The 26555-nt window shown below is 33.7% G+C and overlaps 2 protein-coding genes across 2 annotated transcripts in view; both read right to left on the bottom strand.

The window, feature by feature from the left end:
• Positions 1 to 10824, bottom strand: part of VWC2L (von Willebrand factor C domain containing 2 like) — a 168880-nt gene extending 158056 nt beyond the window's left edge. The window contains exons 1-2 of the mRNA XM_050751365.1: positions 9755 to 10824; positions 6984 to 7453 (exon numbers count right to left, since the gene is read on the bottom strand). Coding sequence (XP_050607322.1) covers positions 6984 to 7373 — 390 coding nt within the window. The 5' untranslated portion in view covers positions 7374 to 7453; positions 9755 to 10824. The remainder of the gene's footprint in view (positions 1 to 6983; positions 7454 to 9754) is intronic.
• A 231-nt stretch (positions 10825 to 11055) lies between these two features.
• SPAG16 (sperm associated antigen 16) overlaps positions 11056 to 26555 on the bottom strand; it is a 1176832-nt gene continuing 1161332 nt past the window's right edge. Inside the window, exon 16 of the mRNA XM_050751372.1 lies at positions 11056 to 11415. Within this exon, the coding sequence (XP_050607329.1) occupies positions 11240 to 11415 (176 nt within the window). The 3' untranslated portion in view covers positions 11056 to 11239. The remainder of the gene's footprint in view (positions 11416 to 26555) is intronic.

The following is a 26555-nucleotide window of genomic DNA, read 5'->3' on the forward strand; positions in this document are numbered from 1 at the left end:
TCTTAGATGTGGCTGCAAATCAACGCTGATCTCCCAATGTGCACAGGGCGCAGAAGCCCAGTCACAAATCTCGGTAGTCATGCTTGTCACACAGTTATCACCATTAACAGCGGCATCTTCCAATATGAAGGACAGCAATAAATATTGGTAAGTGAGTATGAAAAACTGCTCCTATGTATAACTAGTGAAAGGGCTAGCTGACCATCAATTCTCTTAAAATGTAAAGTAAGAGACTGTAATTCTGACTGTAAATGAGCTAATGCACTCCTTTGGGAATTAATTTGGAAGCCATTTATTCTTATAATTCTACTCTATTTTAGAAAGTACTTAATATGAAAAGGATAACACTCAATTATCAATGGAATTTTTTAAAAAAATTATTTTTAAAATTTGATTTTTTTCCTAGCTGTCATGTACTTCTGTGAGTGCAAAAAACTTTGTGTACTTTTGTAAGTGCACAAAGTGTGCAATGAACATTATAAATTTTTAAAATGAAATTGACTTCTAATCTCTGAAATGAAATCACTCAGAGAGTATAAAAATTAACTAAAGGTTCCCCAGTTACTTACAAAGATGGGAATCCCCCTTTGAGACTATCCACTTTGAACCCACTCATTCTGCATGCTGAGGCTGAGCCTCAGATAAGCAACAGTAAGGTCTCAATCACTGTTATTTTGTAGCAACTTGAAAGGGGAAGGCATTCCTTTTAACTCACTCAAAGCCATTTTAATGTTAAAAGCCACAACATGCTCTGCAAAACAGAAACTGCATTTTGCAGAGCCAATAATTATGGAATTAATCTTCTCAACCTCTTTACAAAGATCCCCAATTATCTTTGCCGCATAAAATCATGATGCTTTCTAGTTCTTTCTTGGGATAATATCTTAAAAATGCCACTGGTGACTCTACTACCCATTTGTTGAGAAGTGAAAACTCTTTTGTATAAAATTCTTTAAAAACTGCACCTATATTCTCATAATCCACTGATTTCTCTGTTATTAAAACGAATACAGGCTTCATACTTCAAAAATATGCTTTTTCTACTCCATTGCCTTGTGTAAACATCTGACTTAGTTCCTGCGCTTTTCATAGACAGAAATGGTAGGTGGGTAAGTGGGTAGAGGGAAGTGAATTGTGCTGTGCGAAGTGTTACCTACCTGTTAGTCCCCTCAACTGAGATATCTCTACAGCCTCTGGTTTTCCCTGTTCTTTCATAAATCTGGTCCTCAGCTCCTAGAACATGTTGCCTTCCATTTTCTTCTCCATATTAAAAAAACAACTAGACATCAAATGACTCTTCCAAACCTGAATTCCAAAATTCTTCCCACTCAAACGTTTTCACAGATTTAATTTCACAATATTGGACATTAATGATGTAGCACCTATTAATGAGAAAGTTGAAAATTTTATCTCTGTGTGAATATACCCATTAAAGGGCAAATCAATTCTAAATCCATATTGGCATCAACGTTTTTTATGAGTGTAATGATTTGGAAAAATAATCCCACTGTTTAATTTTCTTTTTTCTTTTTTTTCTTTTTGAAACGGAGTCTCCTTCTCTTGCCGAGGCTGGAGTGCAGTGGCGTAATCTCTGCTCACTGCAGCCTCTGCCTCCCGGGTTCAAGCAATTCTCCTGCCTCAGCCTCCCGAGTAGCTGAGACTACAGGTGCCTGCCAACATGCCTGGCTAATTTTTGTATTTTTAGTAGAGGCAGGGTTTCACCATGTTGGCCAGGCTGGTCGCCTTTTAGTCTCTTGAGATTTAAATATTAAGTATAAAATTCAGGGCAAAGACTTGGTGTCATGAAAACATGCTCATTTTTATAAAAGCAATAACAAACCCATAAGATGTTCGACTTCAAAAAATATTCACACTGCACCTTTCAAATATACAATTCAGAGACCTGGTTCACTGTCTTTAGCCCATAGTGGGAAAAACACAAAGGTCAGTGTCAGCAGGGAAGAGCTGGTCTTGGGTAAATCCAAATCCTAAATTAGGGACACTGGGAATTGACTGCAGAAAATCACTTTAAAATAAAACAAGCTATGCAAAAGCTGAGAGATTTCTTTCAGCTGCATGTAGTATAACCTTCACTGTATGACCTATAACTAAATCAGTACAAGTTCTAAAGTATAAGGGAATAGTCAAAAAGGCTAATTCTAGCAGAATCAGAGTTATAAAAATACTGAGCAAAATAAATTCTTCCTTTGAGAAACTCAGCATAAGATAGTTAAGCCTACATTTCCAATGAACTTTTTCTGGTAGAAACTGCTATTATAATTTATTATTGATATGCTTTATTTCTCAAAAAGTAGGTTCCAGTGCCATATCGCCCGGGTGCACATAAAAGAAAGATGAGAGAATCTACTATACAGTGACCTTTATCTTAATACAATATTACCAGAACACCGGAGAATTTAGAGTTTTCAAAAAGAGTAGAGAGAAATTCATTTTCAAAGCTTCCATCAGTAAATGAAATAAAAACCCCACAACCTTTATAAATGACATTAGTTTTCCTATCAGGTGACACATGTGGATCAATTTACATTTGAATTTGGTGATCAGAAAATATTGAAATGTGACCTATGATTTGCAACTGCACCGGGTGAGGCAATACAGCTAAAACACTGGGTAGTCATTGCGATGCTGGGATGGAGACAGAATCCAAGACAACCCTTGGTGAGGAAGGGGTCAAGCGAGGAAGAAAGTAAAGGCAGGATGAAAACAGGCACTCTTATCATAAGAGAACAATGTGTGCCATTTTAACTGCCCAAAGAGTATTTTTCATCTCAACTTTCAGTGCTGCTTTAATTAAAATGAAGAGATCAACACATAAACAGAAACTAAATCATTCTAAAGAAATTCTAAGTTCTTTATCCTGTAAGTTCGATTACAATTTGACCTGGTATGCTACTCATCAAAAAATGTATTGAATGACTGTTACGTAGCTCATATGGTGTTGGGAATAGAAGGGAAAAGAAAAAAGAAAACAGTGTCCCTAGCCTCAAAGGGTTCAATGACTAATGGAAGAGACAAGTGGTTTCACATGATATTATTTCACATTATATTTCATATGATTTAATATTATTGCAGTGTGATATATTACATTATTGCTGTGGGATAGAACAGTAGAAGTGGTGAGGAGCTTAGATTCTGCAGCCAAGCTGCCTGGCTTGGAGTCCTACTTTTTCCTCTTTCCAGCTGTATGGTCTTGGACAAGATACTTACACTCTGCTGCTTCAGTTTTCTTATCTGTAAAACAGTGCTAATAAAAGTATAATTCTCACAGTGTTATTGTAAAATGTGTTATAATATACATAAAGCTCTTCACAGTATCAGACAACAGCTACTGTTCTTGTAATGATGGTGTGTACAGCAGGCCGTGGGAACATATGGAAGGAGTGATACAGTGTGGCAGATAAGAGGTAGGACAGACAGAGAGGGGTTTCCAGTTGAGGTGAGATTTAAATGGAGCCTCGAAGTGGTCCAGTAGGATTTAAACAGGGAGCAACATTGAAAAAGTGTTCCACACTGTGGAACAGCAGTGCAAACATACAGGGAAGAAAAGTCACCAAGAGTTTGAGGGATTTGGAGAGGTTGATGAGTAGAATCTAGGCTACAGTAGGGAAATTAGATTTTACCCTGAAAACTGTCCTGAATGTCTTTGTCCTTATGCACCTCATTCTCTTTTTTTCTGCAACAGACTTCCTTCCTCCACTATTGATTTCCCTTTACTTCTATTCAATTCTGTGCTTGGATATAGGACATTCGTTTTTATTTATGTATAACTAGGTCATCTATGTGCAGAACAATCTGCACTTTATATCCTGTTATTCTTCAGATGAATCTAAATATTTTGGCCCAGCATTCAAGGCCCTTCCATCCACTGTCCACCGACACATATCTGAAGTTACCTCTTACTAGGATAGCATTTTAGTCATAGCTAGCTTCCAATTATACCCATCTCCCTCCTCTTTGCACATTGTATTCATCCCAGTCTCTGAATTTGCTCCAGCAGTTCCTCCTTGGAGTTTCTGTCTCCCCAGATCAATTTCAAGTACTTCTGGAAGAACAGGCAACTCTACAAGGTGTATAGGGTGAGCATCCTGAAGACAAGTCTCTTGCTTAACCTAGCCTCATACTATGTTGATAAGCTTCTGACATCACAATCTCTTGGGAGTTACATTGGGATTTTATAATCATATACTTAACTTTTTACCTGCTTTTTCCCCTTCTCTCTTCACATCGATCATGTCTTTCTTGTGAGCAGAGATTTTGGTTTCTAGATATCCTACTTTAAAATGTAAGTATGTCTATAGTATCTTATCTACCGAACAGTCTGATAAATGCTTGTTGGATGAATATATTAAATGTAAAATCTCATAACACAACCTCTCTAATTAACATATCAACATTATTATATGAAAGTTTTATGCATCTTTAATAATTAATGACTTGTTCCTTGCAAGCTGAGTTGGAAGAGAATCAAGGTGACAGATTATGGCTAATATTTACTTAGAGTTATATGGTTCATATGGATAAGTAGAGCATTTTAAAAAGGTATTAGAATTCTTCATTTGAAAGTCTTTTAAAGTTAAACTTTCATTATAAAATGTAGGCAAAGCCATAGAGGAATTTAGAATTTAGAGTAAATCCCTGGATATTAGAGTTAAGAAGGAGGGGACAACCATTTATTTAATACCTATTTTGTACCCGTCATCACAAGGTTAGTGACTTTAGAGAAATTATGTGTTATTAAGAATTTCCAACCTCTCCTTTCAAGGGAAGTGATTATTACAATGGCTATTTTATAGTCAATACCACTGTGGATCAAAAAGTTTAAGAACTCCATTCAAAAATTTATATCCAAGTGATGAATTCGGGATTCGAATCCAGGTCTATCTGACCTTAGTGACAAAGTGCTTTGAGAGATCATATAGTATTGTTAGAATAGCAGCATTTAGAATTAAGGTAAATAACTTGACAGTTTTGGATACGTAATTTATCCAAAACTGGTCTCAGTTTCTCATTCTTGTACATTTGCCCTATATAGTCTCTAAAGCTCTTTATGACTCAAATTTCTTGTTAAAAAAAGTGATATCTATTATTTAAAAAATCACATCAAAAATTTTATGACACAAAAAGCAAGGTGAAAAAGCTGTGCATATTAATGGATCATACATTAGGAAAGAAGTAGTAGGGATTAATTAGATTATAGTAGGGTTATAACTAGAAGGGGTACAGAAATTATTAACTTTTTCTTTAAATATCTCTATATTGTTTGACATGGTAACATAGCTATACCTTTGTAGTGAAATCTAATAGAGGGAAAACTATAGCATTTTAATAGTTAATTAGACAATCTTTTTTCTTCATTAAATATGGATTACCAAATTATAAATCTCAGAAACTTATATTTTTATTTGTGCTAGTTATGAAATGCTGTTCCTACAATACCTTTTTGTATTCTACTCTAGATATAAACGCATGTTAGAAAAGGGTGATATGACTATAGAACCATGCCTAGAATCAAATGTGTTGAGTACTTCTACTTACTTCCATTAAGATGAAATTAAAAATAGGTAATGTCAAAGTATATACAATATTTTAGAGATATACAACCATTAATAAATGTACTATACTCTCAACTATTATTTGGTGTCAACAATGATACTTTTACTAGACTCTCATGTTTTTACTTCTTAATTTTGTGCAATAAAATAATACACGATAGACAAAAGTTAAGAATAACACATCTAAGAAAGTCGAATGTCATAATTAAAATTTCCCTTTTGTCCTAAGGAACTCTTTTCTATGACTGGGTATTCTTGGGTAAATCAGAACTGGCTTGAACACATAACCTGGTTCATTCCTGGTTAATAATGAATCAAATACAATTAACTATGAATACACAGATTACGCTAATGATGATCAGTTGAGACCTTTTTCTACATACTGATTTCTGGCACCATTTGACTCTTGTGGTGAGAGAAGTTGGGTCAGTGTTAGTAATGGAAATGTCTTCTCTCATACATAAACACCCACACTGAAAACTAGCTATATCTACTTTTACCTCTAAGGTTCTGAGCACTTGTCACAGAACTTGGTTAGATGAAATGGGAACATTTTGTATACAAGTCACCAGTATGACAGACACTCCAGGCACAAACTGCCATTACACTTAAGGTGGACATTTTTCATGTATTCATACCTTCAGAGTTCAGATCACGCTTGTAGGGTACCCCAATTAAAACTACCCATTGGAGAAAAGAAAGTCCAATAAGGGATAAAAATGAACTCTAAGCTACTTTGAAAATATGACACAAGCATAAAAGAAAAACTAAAAAATACCATGTAGGCTGAAAAAAATTACAGTCTTTTTTACTACTCTTTACTTGGATTGTGATAAAAATTCAGTTCTCTGTGGAATCCTGTAAGCAAAAAATCCAGCGAGCAGAGAACAGAACGGGAATCTTGCTTGACAATAAGTAGGCCCAACGCATTTTCTTGATATGAGGACCACAGCTAAGAAGTGTATCTCTGCAGCTTTTCCACACAATAAACAAATAATTCTAGACTATATTGTTAAATGACTTCAAATATAGGCTAATAAGCAACACACACACACAACTGACACAATTTAAAAATTAATTTAGGAGACACACTATACACAAAATTGTTCCCCTCAGAAAACATTTTTGTAATAGCAGAGAAGAAATGTTTAAGGGCAAAAATAAAAGGTGTTAGGTATGCCCCAGATACTTCTGGGAAACAAATAAAGGTTATTGTGAAACTTAATATGATCAGCAAATCAATTGGCCATTTGTTGACCATGGTGCTACTTATGGTAATTAGAATCAAATTGCTGTAATTTAAAGAGAAATTTAAAAGTACATTTTTCCAACTCTGAATTTAATGTAGCAATATACTAAGCACGTGGTATGAAAAGTTGATATTCAATAAGTATGGAGGGTAACGCATACCTTAAATTCCTCCAAGATTTTGTAATTTTTCCCGTGATATTCACAGAAGTTTTTTACTTCTTTGCACTCAGGACAGCATCCATTGTGTTCCACTTTAGTACACTTTGGGTGAATTTTAGGGCATTCTGGTTGGTCGCAAACAGGTCCATCTAGAGCACAGACACATGGACAGTTGGAATGCCCGGGGAAAAATCGTTCTCCCAACTTGTATACAAAGCCGCTGTCATCGACACACCCTTTCCCTCGATAGTCATCAAAGATCAGATTGTCATTACTGGAGATCTGGTCACCTTCATCAGCAGGATAGTCTTCATGACTGATAGCAGCAGAGGTGACCAATCCAGGGATGACCAACAGAAGTATGCAAGCTTCATGAATATGAAGAGCCATCCCCCTCTTCAAAGACTTCTGGATGTACTCCTAATATTAAATACACTCAGCTCCTTCCATGGGAATACAAGAGGGGTAGGCTGAAAATAAATATTTAAAAAGAATAATTTGACATATATAAAATGAAGATAGATTCATTTAAGCCCATGCTCTTAAACTGTTTGGGATCAATTTAAAGATACTAAGGCCTCAAATAGACTAAGTTGATGCAACTATCTATGCCATGTTGTGAGGTTTGGAGAGTTGATACTTTGCATTAAAATTTGTCCTTTTGGATTATTTTATATACGAACCTTCAGCTTGAATATTCCTTCTGAATTTCAAAGGTCTGGCTTTGTCTAAATTGCAAAGAAATGGTTTTACTGAGCCCCAAAAGGTGATTACAAGGAATCACTTATAAATAGCTCAAGAATATTTGAACTCACATTTTCTATTATTCTTTAAACTGGACTAGTCAGTGATGGAACATATGTTATAATTATCTGTGTCAACTCAAGAGATTAGTGCGAAAAAATCTAATTCTAATGGAAAGAGAATAAACCAACAGTTGAATATAAATTATATTTAGGATGGAGCTGCTATAAAGGATTTCCTACTTATTTATGCCTATAATTAAAGAACAACAGTGGTATCCACATCAGTTACCTGTTTCAGTGAACATGAATCTGGATTTTTGAAATATAGTTGATAACAACAAAACTATCCCATGGTGGTTAAGAAAATTTGAAATAATAAATAATACAAGAGAATTCCATGTGCTTAAAATAATTTGTTAAAAACAAATTTATTTGTATTATTGTCCACATTATTTTACACAGGAAGTAAGCTCCTAGTGGGCAGGAAAGATCTATCTATAAATTTATTTCACAGTAACTTGAATCTAGTATATATGTAATTTGTTTAAATTAAATATTTCAATATAATATAAATACAGTTTATGAGATCTTGAAAAGATAACTCTTGAAATGTCAGAAATAATTGCATGTATGCAATCTGCACAAAGATGCCAGTGTAAAATTGTTTATGGAAGTTGCTTAAAACAGTAATTAAGTGTTAACCATTCATAGAAAATATGCCTTACTAATTTTGTGACACTGACTCTTGTAAACTCCACTTAGTATTGGTGCTTGATGTGAAGTGTTGGGAGTGGGCTCTTATTTAAATATTTAGAATAACTAACTCACACAGAGGCTTTGGGGAAACTGTGAGTTTAGGGAGTAATAAATAAGAAAAAGTATTGTCAAATAGCTCATTTGTTTATTTAAATGCTATTGGCTTAATGCCAATATCACTAAAATTGTATATAGGACATTTTCAGGTCAGCTATAAATGTTATACATTTGTTTATTTTCAGATTATATTAAGAGCAATGATAAATCATCTCTTTTCAGTCTAACCTATACAGATGATAACTTAAGATAAAGATGACATTAGGAAACTTCATAAACTATTATATTTGCATTTTAAGGTAGATATGCAAATTCTATAATAGTAAAATGGAAGGTAGTATGCCCTCTTTCCAGAGAAAGCTGATATTAGAATTCCTCTGATATCTTCTGATATTAGAATTCCCTTTGGGGTAATAAAGCTGATGATTTCTTATAAAATATGTCAAAAATAATGAGTCATGACAGAACAAGAAAATGCAAACCTATAATTCTACTTGAGAATCTGGAAGCTCCCTTTGACAAAGCATTTTTTTCTCTCAAATTACTACAGAGATAACAAACATAACAGAAGCTTCTGAAAAAGCATAAATATAATTTACCAATTAAAGCAAGCATTTATACATCACATATTTAGAAAGTTTATCTTGGAGGAAAAGAAAGCTACTGTGCTTCCTTATAATATTCCAGCAATATCTGTCAACACATGCAAGATAAGCCATATAAAATACACATATGATTCTGCTTCAAAGGGACATAGACAGAAAATGATCTCTTTGTAAGCCACAGGTAGGCATTAATGTGTTAGGTTATGGTAAATGTAAACTTAGAGGTAAAAATAGGAATGTAATATCTACTTTATACAAACATTAAAGATGTTTTTATTATATGAAATATATCTCAAAATCTGCATAGTAAAAAAACAAGATTTTATTTTCAATATAACAAAGTTCTTAGGCTATTTTTTTAAAAAGCCTTCATAATTGAGCTGCCCTAGTACAATTTAAGATACTATTTATTTAACAGAAGAAACATGGGATAAATCAAATATAATGTTTATCTGAAGATTTTTATAAAGCAAGCAAACACTGCTAAACTGAGAATCACTTCCCAGCTTAACTTTCCCCCCTCCCCATATTGCTACATATGATTTAAAATGACTGCATCTATTTCTTTGAGAAAACAAACATAACTCATGTCATAAGATACACTTACCTAATCACTCTGGAGGTTAATGGTGGTGGTAGGGGTCACAGCCCAAAATGAACTAAAAGGTCAGCTATGTTTTAAGAAAGCAGTTCCTCTTTAATTACCCAAAGAATACATTTTTAGGCATGAATTAAAGGCAATCCATTCTTTCTACCTCCCATTTCAAAACACAGTAAAGAAGCAGTCTCCCGCCCTTCCAGAAAGAAACACAGCAGAAACACATAAGAAATTTGCTTTGGACCTGTCTTCAGAATTCAAAGCAAGAAGCAATGCTGGTCCTGTAGAAATCCAGACCCCAGTAGCAGAATCATGTTGAACTTATTTTTAGCATTTTCTTAGATCCTTCTATGAAATTTCCCGGCTGATTACGCCTCCTCCACACATGAGTTCACTTACACGGTGTTTGCTACGGCAGTAGAGGTGATTTGGCTAGGCTCGGAGGATCACAAACAGCAACAGCATGCTGTAGCTTAAAGCCCACTCCGCTGGCAATACCATCACCATCGTCCACAGTATGTTGCTTGAATCCCCTGTTACACACCGGAAAATACTAACTATGGACGTGAAGGAAAGGAGCAACTTTAGCTGGGTTTCTGCATCAGTAAGAGCAGTTTGCAGATTGCTGATTTGGAGCTCATTCTGCCGGCAGCCGGGAATTCCTCAGCACCACGGACAGCGCCAACAACTGGCTTCTGAGCCCAGCTCTGTCGAAATCCCCGAGCTGCTTTAGACGAGGCTAGAGTGCTCTACAAGCAGTCGCACTTTATACAGCGGATGCGTGCATTAGGAGGGGTAAAGACATTCTACGTGCGAGATACTTATTTGCATTGAAATTACAATTAAATTTTTTTTTCTAAAAAATTGTAATTACACCTAACGCATTCTTGGATGGACTGCAGAGATGAAAGTTCCAGAAGAGGCTTGCATTTCGATTTAAGCCATCTGCAGTCCCCGATTATTATTAATAGATAAAGCATAATCATTGTCAAACAATCTGTGAAAACGTATGCTTGTCGATTCTATTTGACCCTTTGGTGGCAGAAAGACTTCCCCGGTGTTGCATGATTAAACTTCAGGTCTTCCTGCAGCTTGGATCTGATTAAAAAAAAAAAAAAAAAAAAAAAAAAAAAAGTAGCCAGGTTTTCCTGCAGTTTGTTCTCTAACATTAAAAATCAATCTCCTGTAATTCATCTAGTCTGTCATTAGGCGTCATTGTAAAGCTGTTTCTTTCAAAATCCCTAGCAAAGATGCCGAGTCTCTAAATTCTTATCAAAATGAGACAGAAAAAAGACCCCGACACAAATGGGTGAGCATAAAGTTTTTTTTATTAGTAACAGTATGCGCACTAAAATATATGTGCAAAGCATGTTTTAAAGCAGACTGTAAATGTTACCTGCTGGCACATTTAACCAGTTATTTGCTGGTTTGGGACTACAGGAAGCATTTTCAAGCCTTAAAGGGAATGCCCTCTGCAGCGGGATGTGCTGACAGTCAAGACCACGTTCGAACTGTGCCGTCAGAGCCTCCAGAAAACAGAATCTCCCCGTCGTGAGAAAACACAACCGTGTGTACCTCGCTTTCGTGGCCCATCAATTTGTGAATCTCCCCAGATTTAAGATCTAGCAAATGGATAACACCATTGCCACTTGCCTGAGCTAAAACTCGACCTGAGGGAGACAGAGGAGAGAGAATGAATCAAAGTTTTATTTCAAGTGTTCACAGTTTATACGCAACGAAGCATTCTATTTTTTTCAATTATTCTGTGTTAGGGGTCAGTTATTAAATATGAAGTAGCTCCTGTAGGTATAAGAAATAAGTTGAGTCAAAATTAAGACACATCAATAATTAGATTACAAAATTTTCAAATTGGGACATAGAGCCTAATTGTCTACATCCTTTATATGCAGATTTCATCAAATGTCCTACTATTCTTTTATATTTGTGATTAATAAAGCATTTTGAGGAGATGAGATTGAAAGCAACTATGCAGGGCAACTTTCTTTTTCAAATTACATGTTAAAAAGTTTTAAAAGACATAACTTTCAAAATTTATGGAAAAACGTATCTATGTATGGATAATTTGTATTTTAAAATTTGTATTCTTCTTTAAACTTATTTATAATAGTTATGTTAATCATTACTTACAACTCAATATACATTCCTGCTTTAAAAATTGTGATACTCATGCACTCAACAAATTTTTTTTTTGAGGCTGAAGTGGAAATAAATATTTCCATTTCAAAATGACTTGGGAGTTTTTACTTTAGCTTAGAATTCAACTTTTGATAAATTTTTGTTACATAAGATGGCTAAATACAGCACAGGGTATTTGCATAATTTTTGTACCATATATTTTTAGTGGCTTATTTCCTCAGAGTGAAAACAAATCAGGGATCCAATTTCAATTAATATTTTTATTAAGGAAGTCCAGTAACAAACTATCATGGGACTTGGAGGTAAGTAAAACAACAGGCTATGTTTACATAAGCTCAGTACTTAGTGTAAATAAGTATGACATTACTACTATCCATGGGATTATTTAATCATACTTAGAAGGCATATTATTGTTCCAGTAATAACATTTAAAATTTATCAAACTCTTTTAATGTGATAGATACCATATTTAGTGCTTGATATGGATAATTCTGTATGATCCTTACAATAATCTAATGATAAAGAAAATAGTATTAACTCCTCTATGTAGGTGAAGAAATAGAGGCTTGGAAAAGTGAAGTAACTTGCTCACAATGACACCCTAGGTATAGGAGGAGCTAGCATTTAATCACAGCACTTTGAGTCCAGAGCCTGGGCTTTTAGCCATTATGTTTTCCACAGCCAGCATAGCATTGTTATCAATGATGCCGCCTTGACAGATTTTAGGTAAGTGATATATTGTGAAAACAGCATTGGCCCATTTTATAATAAGAATTCTAGAGTGATATCACCATAAAAGCTACAGTGAAATATTTAATCACAAATCTTACCCCCAATCATCATGAATACTTCTAAAACAGAGAAAAGTTATAAAAGTAAAGCTAACCATGATAAATACAGCCTATTTGCAAACCTTTATAACTACTGGGCTTCTTCATATAGAACAAAGCCTGACACAGCAAAGATCCTTAGGATGGATTAGAGTGTCCAAAGCAGCAGATGTGAATATTTATTATAAACCCTTTTCTACTAAGTCTTTGCTGACAGAGGCATTACATATGGATTTCACTTCCAACCTCACTCTATAGGCAATTGCTGTTTGTGACTTTCCCAAGAATCAAACAAATAACTTTTTTTTTCTTGTAGTCTTTACACAACAGCTGAAAAGGGGGGTAAATATTCTTTTTTATTTCTGAAATCAAACAAAACCAGACAGAACCAAGTCCATAAAGAAAAAGAAAAATATTTAGCTTTAAATCATTATTCAAATCTATAAAAATAATAATTGGAAATATTTATAAAGACTCTAATAATTTCTGAAAGTTTGTTTAATAAAATACAGAAAATGATAATATTGGAACCTAATATTAATTCAGTAGCACCATGCCTCAGGTGTTTCAATAATTTGTTTTTTCAAGAACAGATTTGGGTCAGCACATTTATTATGAGGTTTTTCAGGTTCTCCTGAACTCATTTTCAGAAGACTGCAAGGCTGAGCATGTATCGTAACTAATTCCTAAAATGAATATAAATTTATAATCATGTTCAACTTCCTTTAAAGTATATTGGATTATTACACGGCATATAAGGTGTGACTTAAAAATTAGTTTTGCTGGGAACGGGGATGCTAACCTCTTTCGAAGTTAGAAAATGTTCAAAATTATTTACCAGGGCATGTTAATTGCTACATTAGTACTTTAGTATCCAGTTGGTGTGAGAGAGAAGAGGTACTCTCAGAAACAAAATAAAAAATGCCACAGCCTCATTACTGGTAGCATCTCCACAAAGTGTAGCATTTATAGAGAAGTGTTTATGGAGAAGTGCATGGGTATCTTTTTCAATCTCCTGGTGATTGGCAATGAAAAACAAACCACACTGCAAATCACTTGTCATCTGAATGTCAGGGTCTTAATGATAAATTTAGGGAGAATAAAAGATTTAACTATATCAGAACTTGGTCAATGGAATGAAAATATGGTAGAAATACAATTTTAAATAGTGTCATGAGAATTTATGTGAAACCTGAACTAATAATGTTCATGTTAAAGTAAATATATTTCTTAAAAATGAGAAATTAAATAATGTATTTTTACTTTAAATCTTTTATAAACATATTAAAAGCAAAATATTGTCTTGTAACATGTAATTTCTGAACAGATTATTACAATGTTATTTAGCATAGTTTTTTAACAAGAATAATTGTAACAATTTATGAATACACACATTACATAAAAATCACATGAAATAAATTTGTGATTAAAAACAGTATAGGTTAAAAATAAAAATGGTCAAAATGGATTTATAAAGAAATTTTAAAATAAAGATAAATGTTTAAACATCTGTTATGTAAAAAATGCTTTGCTTTTTTTCTTTTGTTAACGTTCAAATTATAAGGATGTCCACACTTTTCACAGAATGGAAAGAAAGTAAACAGTCTAGGGAGAAGATTGATTTAATTTTGTAACTGCTATTATTTATATAAATAACTCAGTATATATCAACATTGAGTGATTATGACTCCTTCATATGTCTTAAAAAATGTAATCTCTCATATGTAAAAAAAAAAATGTAATCAATACTTATTTTTGTCTACCAAGACTTTAGAATATTTTCACGTTTAGTAAATGAATACCTTTTCTGTTGACCAATAGGACTCAATGAGGAACATATGGTGCTGTCTATTTTACTTTAAAGGATGAATTTTCCAACTCCTTTTGGCTTTGAAGACAAGAATTAAGTTTCTCCTAACCTCAAAGTATTGCTCTGCTATTAAATGATCCAATCAAATTTTATAAATTGGAGGGTCTCTCAAAGTTAGTTCCAAAAAATTTTTAACTTTCTTAACACAACATAGTTCCTTTATATGCCATATTTATTTTAAGAAATAGTTTCACTAATATCTTAGGCATAACAGTTTCAATTGAATTTGGTATAAAAACTTGAGTATTTGAATATACTTATTAATTTAAGCATTACTAACAATAGAATCCCTTGAAGAAGTTTATAGAATGAATTAATCCATACAAATTGAGTGGTAAAATTTTATCTGGGTGTAAAAATCACTTTATATAAACTAGCATAATTTGGAAACTCTTACTCTCATGCTAATAAAATGTGTAGTATTGACCCTTTTTCTAGTTACAATTTATAAAACTTTTCAGTTTTCATTAATTTTTATTAAATTTTTAATTAATTTTAGAAATACATGTGAGAAGTCAATTTGATTTTGACAGTGTACACCTAGAATAACCAGGAGTTGTCTTAAACCTTTCAATACTTACTTTCCTTCTCATGTAGCCAAATTCTCCTTAAGGTTGAGATACATGCTGCTTATTATTGCAATTTTTTAATAATCATGGAACTTGACCTATCAGTACTTAATATGTGCTTGTTGTATGAAGAGTCAGTGTGTTACAAGCAGGAGCACAAACACCTTTATGACATTTTTAAATAGAAAAGTTTGAGCCCATTTCTTTGTCATCCAGGGTTACTGGAATTAGTTGATGGTAGCCCTCATTTATTGAATGTCTAGAACTTTCTCTTTTACATCACATGTTTTTCACTCAACTCTGTGATGTAGCTATTCTTTCCTCCTAGAAAATGAAGGAGACTCACAGAAGGTTGAATTGGGATTTATTTATTTTATTTTATTTATTTTTTTGAGATGGCATTTCACCCTTGTTGCCTAGGCTTGAGTGCAGTGGTGCAATCTCGGCTCACTGCAACCTCTGCCTCCTGGGTTTAAGTGATTCTCCTGCCTCAGCCTCCTGAGTAGCTGGGACTATAGATGCCTGCCACCATGGCCAGCTAATTTTTTTGTATTTTTAGTAGAGACAGGGTTTCACCATGTTGGCCATGCTGGTCTCGAACTCCTGACCTCAGGTAATCCACCCACCTCAGCCTCCCAAAGTGTTGGGATTCCAGGCATGAGCTACCACGCCCGACCTTGAATTGGGATTTGAATTGAAAACTTTATTACTCAAAAAGTCTTGCTTCATTTACTGGCTTTAGAAATTCTTACATAAATTAAGATTTAGGGCCAACTGGGTTTATGCCAGTAATCCCAATGCTTTGAGAGGCCAAGGCTGGAGGATCATTTGAGGCCAAAAGTTTGAGACCAGCTTGGGCAACATAGTGAGACTCCAACTCCACAAAAAATTTGAAAGAAAATTATTCAGGCACGGTGGCATGCATCTCTAGTCCTAGTTACTGTGGAGGCTGAAGCAGTAGGATTGCTGGAGCTCAGAAGTTCAAGACTGCAGTGGGCTATTCCCACGATTACACTCCATTCTGGGTGGTACAGCAAGTCCCTGTCTCTAAAATAATAATAAAAAATAAGCAAAAAAGACTCAGATAAGTGTCACACTTTGGGGCTTCTTTATGAATATCACTGAATTCTCTAGTTGCATAAGCTCTTAACTTTAATGCTCATGTTAATCTTATAATTGTTTTATGTAATGTTGTTTGTACTCCTTTGTGAAACTCTGAAATGAAAACATTCATGTTCTTGCAAAAGTCACTGTTCATATATATCCATTACTCTCTAAATACATACATTCTAATGCATATATAACATGTACTAAAAATTGTACCCAATAACTAAAAACTCTCATTTTACATCTCTTCCTGTATCTCCAGCCAAATTATCTCCCTGGTTCTACCATTTCTATTATGAATACTAATTATCTTGTTTTCTAGACTCCAAACTGTAATAAAATTCATTTCTAACTTTGCCTCCCTCTCCATCTTCAATCCAAGTCCTAGCCATTCTTTTTTTAAACCAATTTTCTATAATCCAGTCCAGCCATTTATTACTATTTCCAACTGTTATGTCCACATAATTAGTTAAAATCCTTTTTTTTAAGATACTAGGACCACTGAAATGATTCTCAAAATGATATTTTCATTTTAAATCTACCTATATTAATTCCTGAGGCATTTCTTCAGTAATGTTACCCTCATCCTAAAATACCATAAATATAAACAGAACAATGAAAGCAATAGCAGCAGCAACAACAACAAAGAGACCCTTTTCATCTCTGACATTCTCAGGTTTTGTTTTGTTTTAGATCTAACCATCTTATGTTACAAATAAAACAGCTGAACTGAAGTGACTTGGCCCAGGTAAGAAAATGCACATGTGGCAGTTGCAGAATATGGCTGACATCAGATCTTTGGCTCCTAAATCAGTTGCTCTTTTTTACTATTTCTTTCAGACACTGAATAATGTCCAAGTATCTTAGCATGGCTTTTAAGATCTCTACACTCTGATACAAATCTGCATTTGCTAACTCAAGTACACTCTTACATGAACTCTGTGCTCTCCATCAAACAATTTGCCATCATTTCTTGAATGTATTCTTCACTTCCCTACCTTTGGATTGTTGTTTCTGTAATTCCCTGTAGCGTAGTATTTTTCCTAGCTGTCTCCACGGTCCCCAACCATTACTTGCTAACAAAAATCAACCTACCTATTAAATCCTAGTTCAAAATGATTTTCTTCACCAAGTTAGTACAAGAGATCCCTAGTAGAAGATCTGCCTTTTCTGAGCACTTACTGCATTTCATTCACACTATTCATGTGATAATAAAATGTCAAAAATTCTAGTCAATTATGTATTTGTCTTACATTCTTGACTTTGTAAGTACTCAGGAACAGGGGCCATGCCATATAGTTTTGCATTCCCCCAGCATAGCAAGGAAGCTATTATAGTCAATATCAGTGGATAATAGTAGCAGCTTTCACACTACCATTTGTAGTACTTATTATTTGCCAAGCACTGTTCTAAATCCTTTACTTGCATTATGTCATGTTATTCTTCAATAACCCAAAGGGATAGGTTATACCTGTACTATCCATTACAGCATCCATGACACACATGTAGCTATTGAGCATGTGAAATGTGGTTAGTACAAATTGGATGTGCTGTAATTGTAAAATGCTCACCAGGTTTCAAAGGAGGAAAAATAGGCTATTAATCATTTTTATATTGATTACCTGTTGATATGATACCCTTTTGGGTCCATTTTATAGATTTTAATATATATTTTATATGTATATAATTAATAAGTATAAATATATTCATATATATAAACATAAATATATAAATATATCAATTTTACCTGTTCTTTAAAAATGTGGCTATCAGAAAATTTAAAATTATCAACATACTATTATCATAGTATATATATCACATATCACATATTTGTATTAGAAAATACTAGCATATACTCTGCTTTACAGAGGAGGGAAATGAAGTTTAGAAAGAAAAGCAACTTCTCCAAGGCCACACAGCTTGTAAGTGATGACATCCGGATTTGAGGTCTATATGACTCCAAAGCGCATGTGCTTATCCTTTATGATATGCCCAGATTTTTTTTTTCCCCTGATTGGCTCCATTTCATCCCTTCCACTTTGATTAAGCTGCCCTTACTAAAATGCAACATGACGGAGAGATGTATCTATCAAAGACTCTCTTGAATGTGCCACTCCAGTTTCCAGTGTGAATCTATGCTCATCTCTAGGAATATATTTAAATTAATTTGTATGTAAGTCAAATATTTCAAAAATTTTATATTCACGGTCACCCTAGTGGCATCTATTGATTCCAAGAATTTGATTGTACAACTAGTTTCCTGGGAATAAGTGAGAAACTCTGGAAGGCTGCCCTATTCTTTTAGAGTTTCAGGAGACCATCCGATGTACCCAGTGCTTTAGTGGGCAGAAAAGACACTTCCACATCTTTAGGTAAGTATTTTATATTAAGATGTTATTAAAAAATTGTCATTTAAATTTTGATAGAGGGGAAACAAACCAGACTATATTTTCTTCCCAATGCTTATGTTTTCTATATTGAGAAACATCTCCTTAGCCTCCCCCAAATAATATTTTTGAATACAGTGAACATATTTTATCCAATTCTTTACACTAATTGTTCCTGAAAAAAAAAGTTATTGTTTTGCTGAGAGGTCTCAATTTGTTTTAAGAATTAAGAAAATACAAAATTAATTTGATAGATTGGTAAAGTAAAATCATCTAAGGTAGACAGAGGTATTGGACCTCAGTTGTCAATATGAAAATTCCTATTCCCTGAAATTCCAAGGAAAAATGGCTAAGAGGCATGAAACTTGTTAAAAAATCCAAGTTTGAAGAAGATACTGGTTGAGGTAAACTTACTGTGGTGGTGTATTAACGGGCCAAATGATGTCATTTTTTAATGGAGCACCCTATGTTAGTTATGAAATTTATTAAATCATGTTGACAGAAATATTTGATTTTTTGTTAGAGGAATAATTCACAACACTAGTTAATGTATCAAAGTTAAGAGTTGTATTTCCTTGGGGGACTCTTTAATTGATCAAATACAGTTTCCCCAGTAAGCCACCAGTTATCAGGTACTGTTAGTTAAGATAACTGTGGATATATAAGTCAGTTGGGTTAATTAAATACAGTCATTTTTAATGAGAATTATTAAATGTTATTTCTATCAAAACTTTAAATTTCTTTATGTTCAGAAAATTCAGAATATTTTTCTTATTACTCTATGTCCAAACACATAACACATACACTAGGAAAAAAGTTACAAAATTCACTTATAGGTTTGAACATGTTACATTTTCCAGCAATATTATGAGTCAGCAATTGACTAAAACTATGCACTTTTCTATTATTTATATAATCAGTAATAGTGTCATTCTGGATTAGAGGCATGTGTCTGCATGAATGGAGCTTTGTTATAAGAAATAGAAGCAAACTCAGATCTTTTAAGCTTATTATAAATAATAAAATTGTGAATGAAATACATCATTATGTTTCTCATTACAATAACTTCAGTAATTTCTCATAATTATTCATTATTTGATTAAATTTTGAGCAATAGGTTTCCCCAAAGAAACAAAAATACTCATTTTATATTTTAATCAAATGAGTCTCATACACAGATCATAAGAAATTTATCACAAATATACAAGAATAGAGACAAAAACCATTGTGTGCCATATATGAAATAACATATCAGAGAGGGAAGAGAAACTCTGATCAATAAGGAAATGATTTTTATACACATCAGAACCGATTTGAAGCAATTCTCTCAATCAATATAGATAGGCAGAAATGCTTCTGAGCATTTATTACCTGTGGAGAGTGTTATTGATTAATTTTATTGATTTTTTTGAATGCATGTGGAGAAGCATCTGTTGTTTCTTTAAAAGATGCCTCAAAATGAAAAGTATCAAGAAACTACTTAAGTTTTGAGGATTTGCATTAATGGCTCAACCAGGGTCATTACTCAGAATTTCAAAAACACCACTGAAGGAGATGTGAAATGTGATTTAGTTTATTTTGTGCCTTACTGCTGATCAATGCATTTCAGAAAAAAATACTGCTTGCGAATTTAACTTGCCTAAGTGCTAGTAACAATTTAAAAACTTTTCCAGTATTTTTTACTATGTGTATTAATGCTAAAGGGTCCTAACTTTTTTTTTGTGAGCAAAGATTAATTGATGTCAAAGTATAAAACATAGAGTATATAACAAATGCATTTTAAATTTATCTTGGTCACAAAAATGATAACAGAGAAGGAAGGGAAGGCTTCAGTATCTTCAGAGCTCTAGTCAACAGATTTGTTTACCTTATTTAGAATACATAATATTTAATGGACATCAAACACATGGAAGTTGAGGATAATCTACCATTATGTGAACTTGGTATAGAATGTGACCTACCAAACAAGTGAATTTTATGCACAGAGTCTGTTTTAGAAGTTTCCCATAAACAGTTTTAAACAAGTATAAGTTGTTCCTCTGTATCTGTGGGGGTGTTGGTTCCAGGTCCTTCCCAACCCACAGATACCAAACTCTTCAGATGCTCAAGTCCCTTCTATAAAATGACATAGTTTTTGCATATAACCTATGCATATCCTCCTGTGTACTTTAAATCATTTCTGGATTGCTTATACCTAATACAATATAAATACTATGTAAATAGTTGTTATATTTTTATATTATTTTTGTTTTACAGTTATTTTTTATTTTTTGAATATTTTCAATCTGCGATTGGTTGAATCTGTGATTGCAAAATCTGCAGCTACGTGGGGCCAACTGTAATCTTTTTCTGTCTTTAACATGAAATCCATGTCTTTCTTAGGAAGGCAGCTCTTTGATCCTCCAGAAATTTCTAAACTATAGCATGTGAATAAATAAAAAAAATTAAGTTTACCTTGCTAGGAACAGAACTTTTGGCCTTACTGTGTGTAGTTTTAAAAATAATTTCCCCCTACTGGGAGAGCATGAATGATGATCTTGAACAGGTGCTTTCCTACATGGGCTACCTTCTGAATATTACAGAAATCTCCTGTGAAATGCACTTAAAGTCCTAAAAATGTTCTAATTAATTACTGAATCTATTTAAAATATCAACAGACACCTGCTTTCATTAAGACATCCTTGTAGACCTGTTTCCTAACTTGGTCTTCACCTACGCAGCTGATCAGTGTTGGAATAATATTTATTCAGGGACCCCATACATCTGGAGCTTTGCAAACATTTCAGAAAAGCTTTTGCTGATGTCAGGAAACGCAAGTTCCAGTTCAGTTCTGAGGATTCGATAAGCCATCACAAAACATAATTCATAGCAAATCATAGACTGTGATATATTCTTCTTCATTGTTTAGAAATAGGCAAAGGAACAAAGGGCTTATATTTACTATCAAAATTTAATTAAAAAATTAATCATTTTTATCTTACTGTAAAGTAATAAAACCACCCTTAGTATTGCTCAGATTTTACTATTCAAACCATAACTACATTTTAAGACTAAAAGTCAGAGTTATAATATTTTGGGAGTTTTTCTCTTAGTGTCCATTGGTGTCAGAACTAACTTCATTATAAAGGAATCCTCTTTCTTGAATGTGGAGGTTTGTCTGTGGAGAAAGCCACTGTCAGATTCTGTTAGTTAATGTTCAGGTGGTGAATTGTTAATAATTAGATCCTAATTTTAGAACTTCATCCTTTCCTACTTCAGGGCAACATTGTTAGGTAAAAGAGGCTAAGTGATAAATCAGCATCACTATACCATTAATAGTTACAGTAAAAAAAAAAGATACGCAAATATATGATAAAAGAATTATAATTGAGATGGATACCCTCCTCACAAGAGGAAAAGAATGGCTGGAATATTGAATGTGAAGGTCTTGTATGAACTGGAAATGGCTAAATTAATTAGTTTAAATGTAATATGTAGTATAATCTGATGATTTAAAATGTTAAACTCTCTGAAATCATAGAGATTAGCTCTAAATTTTATATATGTCACTATTTATTACCTGAGTAAGACCCACAGACATAATACCTAATGGAGGTTTCCTTTTAAATAATTTGAAGTAGTTGATAATAAAAGAGGGAACCACTAGCTTGCAATTATTATCTCACTTTTTCCCAAATATTTCACATCTGCTGTATTATGTAATCCTTACAATCAAATGCAAAGGAAATATTATTATTTTCATTTTACAGAGAAAGATATTGAATCATAGAGACATGAAAGACCTCCTTTAAGATAACAGAGATATGATTTGAACAAGAATGCCAACCAAGTATGTCTATAAAATTTCTTCTATCCTGCAGCCTAAGGGGAAACAAAAGTAGTTATGCCAGAAAGTTAAGCTAATTTGGCTGCTACATGAACTGCTAAATAAATTTATATTAACTCATAATTCTGTGAAGGCATCTTTATGGAAATTTCAGCTAATATTCTATAATATTATATTCCGATGACCTGGCTTTATGTCTCATAGAAAATTTAAAGAAACATGTGATTAGTTTGTTCTTTATTCAGCCCCTCTCCATCATACTTTCTCACTGTTAACCTTTTCATCTGGTAGTCCACTTGGATCAAACGGACTTTTGCTAAAAGCTAGTGGACAATTTGAGATTAAGGGCACTGATGAGTACTTGGAGTTAAAGTAATGAGGCACACATGATTTAGCTATATACAGGAGGCATAAAAATGGCCAAGTTGGCAGTGCAATTATTAGAAAATATGGAGTTTGACTTGTCTGAATAAATGGAATATTAGGGTATTTTCAGTTGGAAGTGAAGGAAAGTCAACTCAATGTGGCAAAGGGAATTTTTTTTTTTTTAAGTTTAACAAATACATTTATCACACAGAAATACAAATAAACTGACTCCAATAATGGCTGGCTCAAGAGGTTGGAATGATGTTATTAGGATGCCTTCTGTCATTGTCTCTATATTCTGATTCCAGCAGTGTAAATCCATACTGAGGCTGACTCTATCCACTTGGTAGTCTGGGTTCAGGCTCATGGCCTGGAAAGAGTACCTCTATTGCCCAGCAGTCTCAGAGCAGGTAAAAATTTTCCCTTACTGGTCAACTTGGATCATGTGGCTGGCAGGTGGAAGGGCGTGATTTACTAATTCACCAGGCCAGGAGTAAGTGCTGACCAGAACAAGTGAGAGTGCATAAGGAGAATTACCCAAATGAAGAACAAGACGCTGTCATTTTAGGAGGAATAACACAAGGCATTTAAAAAAAATTATACTTAAGATAGTCATTCCAGATGGGCAATTCAGAGTCAATTTTTGTATTAGAGAAGAAAACAAAGATATAATTAGCCACATTTTAGGTCATGAAAACCGTGCTTTACCTTCTATTGTCTTTACATTTGACAATCTATCTATCTTCTTGCCTTCCAAAAGACTTATGCAAATAAATTGCATCTACTTTTATCAAGAAATCAGCTCAAGTATTTTGTTAAATAGACTACAAATGTTTGGGGTCCCTTGATTTACGATGGGGCTATTAAATGCAAAAACTGCCAAGGACAAACTGCAGGGAATTTAGGGGTAAAGTGGGAATTATAGTTGCAAAGGAACAGAAAAATTTGAACACCTATATGACAAGCAATCTGCATTAGAAAATAAAAGAATATGGCCAGGCACGTGGGCTCACCCTGTAATCCCAGCACTTTAGGAGGCCGAGGCAGGCAGATCACGAGGTCAGGAGATCGATACCATCCTGGCTAACGTGGCAAAACCCCATCTCTACTACAAATACAAAAATTAGCTGGGCGTGGTGGTGTGCGCCTGTAGTCCCTGCTACTTGGGAGGCTGAGACAGGACAATCACTTGATTGCACCACTGCACTCCAGCCTGGCAACAGAGAGAGACTCTATCTAAAAAAATAAATAAATAAATAAATAAATAAATAAATAAAATAAAAAAGTATATAAATTCAAGCTTTTTTGCATTAACTAGCTACTATGATTATTAATATCTCAGTGACATTCATACACTAGAGTATCTCCCCAAATAAACAATTACAGCAAGCTGCATTGGATTTTATTAAACAGAATAAAATTGTTATAATCTCTAAAATTAGAAACACACGGTATAGTCTATACTTTCCTAATAATCCCAGTATTTCTAGGAAAAAAGCTAAAGAAAATTGCTTTTATAAGGGCTATTTATCAAAGATGATACATTTTATGTTTCAGTGGCAACTTTGCACATGTTCAAAAGATCTTGATGTGAATCTATAAAAAGTTCCGAATACTAAAGATTTTATTTGTTATTTCTAAAGAAATCATTTTTAAAACAATATACAAGAACTTAACCAAACAGATAAAAATGACTTTGTGGAGTCATTTTGAGAAACCACACTATTTTGCTGTTGTCAATATTTAAATTTAAAAATATATTCTTTGGGAATTCAGAATCTTAAGAACAACACACATGAACATGTAAGAAGAAGGGATTAATGAAACAAAACTGACAAAATATTAATAGTTGTCAAACCTGGGTAGTGGATAAATGGGGCTTATTAGATTCATTTGGAAAATAAAAATAAAACATTAAAAAATATTAATCATAGATCACCATTATTACTGTGTAGTCATTTCTTATATATAGAACTAAAAATTTTGAATTATCAGAGAAGTACAAATTATTCTAAAACTAGGTATATATACAATGTGTCTAAGTACTTTTAGCAACTGCAGAGAAAAATAGTGATAAATGAAGATACTCAATATAATTTAAAAAACTGGAGGACTTTATTAAAATAAACAATAAAAAGCCAAGTCACAGCCTGGTACAAAATATTTGCAAAAGACATACCTGATAAAAGACTATTATGTAAACTACACAAAGAACTCTTAAAACTCAAGAATAAGAAAACAACCAAATTAAAAAATGGGCCACCATTGTGGAAAGCAGTGTGATGATTTGTCGAACAACTTGAAGCAGAATTACTATTCAACCCAGCAATCCCATGATTGGGTATATACCCAAAAGAATATTAATCACTCTACCATAAAGACACATGCACATGCATGTTCATTGCAGCACTATTCACAATAGCAAAGACATAGAGTCAACATAAATCCCATCACCTGAAGACTCGTTAAAGAAAAATGGTTACATATATATCATGGAATACTATGCACCCATAACAAAGAATGAGATTATGTCTTTGCAGCAACATGGATGGAGTTGGAGGTCATTATCTTAAGTAAACTAACACAGGAACGGAAAACCAAATACTGCATGTTCTTACTTATAAGTGGGAGCTAAATGATAAGAACACAAGGACAGAAAAAGGGGAAAAAAATAGACATCAGGGCCTACTTGAGGGTGGAGGGTAGGAGGAGGAAGAGGATCAGAAAAAATACCTATGGGGTAGTATGCTTATTACCTGGGTGATGAACTAATTTGTACACCAAACCCCTGTTACGTGCAGTTTACCTGTATCACAAATCTGCACATTGAACCTAAAATAAAATTTATAAAAATATTTAAACATGGGTCAAATACCTTAACCTTACCAAAGAAGATAGACAGATGGTGAATAAGCATATGAAAAGAGGCTCAACATCATATGTCATCAGGGAAATGCAAATTAAAACAGCAGTAAGGTACCACTATACACCAGAACATTGATAACACCAAATGCTGGTGAGAATGTGGAGCAACAGGAACATTCATTCCTTGCTGGTGAGGATGCAAAATGTTACATCTACTTTGGAAGATGGTTTGGCAGTTTACTTACAAAAGTAAACATACTCTTGCCAATTATTTCATAATTGTGTTCCTTTGTATTTACCCAAAGGAGGTGGAAACTTGTGTCCACATAAAAACTTGTACAAGAATGTTTATAGAAGCTTCATTCATAATTTCCAAAAGTTGAAAGCAAGTAAGATGTCTTTCAGTAAGTGAATGAATAAAGTGTGGTACATCCAGACAATGGAATATTCTCCCATGATAAAAAGAAATGAGCTAACAAGCCATGAAAAGGCATGGAGGAAACAAATGCATACTACTAAGTGAAAGAAGCCAATCAGCCAAGGCTACATACTGTGTGATTTTTACTATGTGACATGTTGGATACGGCAAAACTATGGAGATAATAAAAAGATCTGTGGTTGCCAGTTGTTGTTGGGAGGTAGGGATGAATAAGCAGAGCACAGAGGATTTTTAGGTCAGTGAAACTATTCTGTGATACTGGAGTATCATGATGGATACATGTGTCAATATACATTTGTCCGAGTTCCTTTTGTAGGACAATGATGTGTCAATTAGGTTCATCAGGTTTAACAAATGTGCCACTCTGGCAGGGGATTTTGATAATCGAGGAGGC

Source organism: Macaca thibetana, chromosome 12, assembly GCF_024542745.1.
Source record: "Macaca thibetana thibetana isolate TM-01 chromosome 12, ASM2454274v1, whole genome shotgun sequence".
NCBI classification, from domain to species: Eukaryota; Metazoa; Chordata; class Mammalia; order Primates; family Cercopithecidae; genus Macaca; species Macaca thibetana.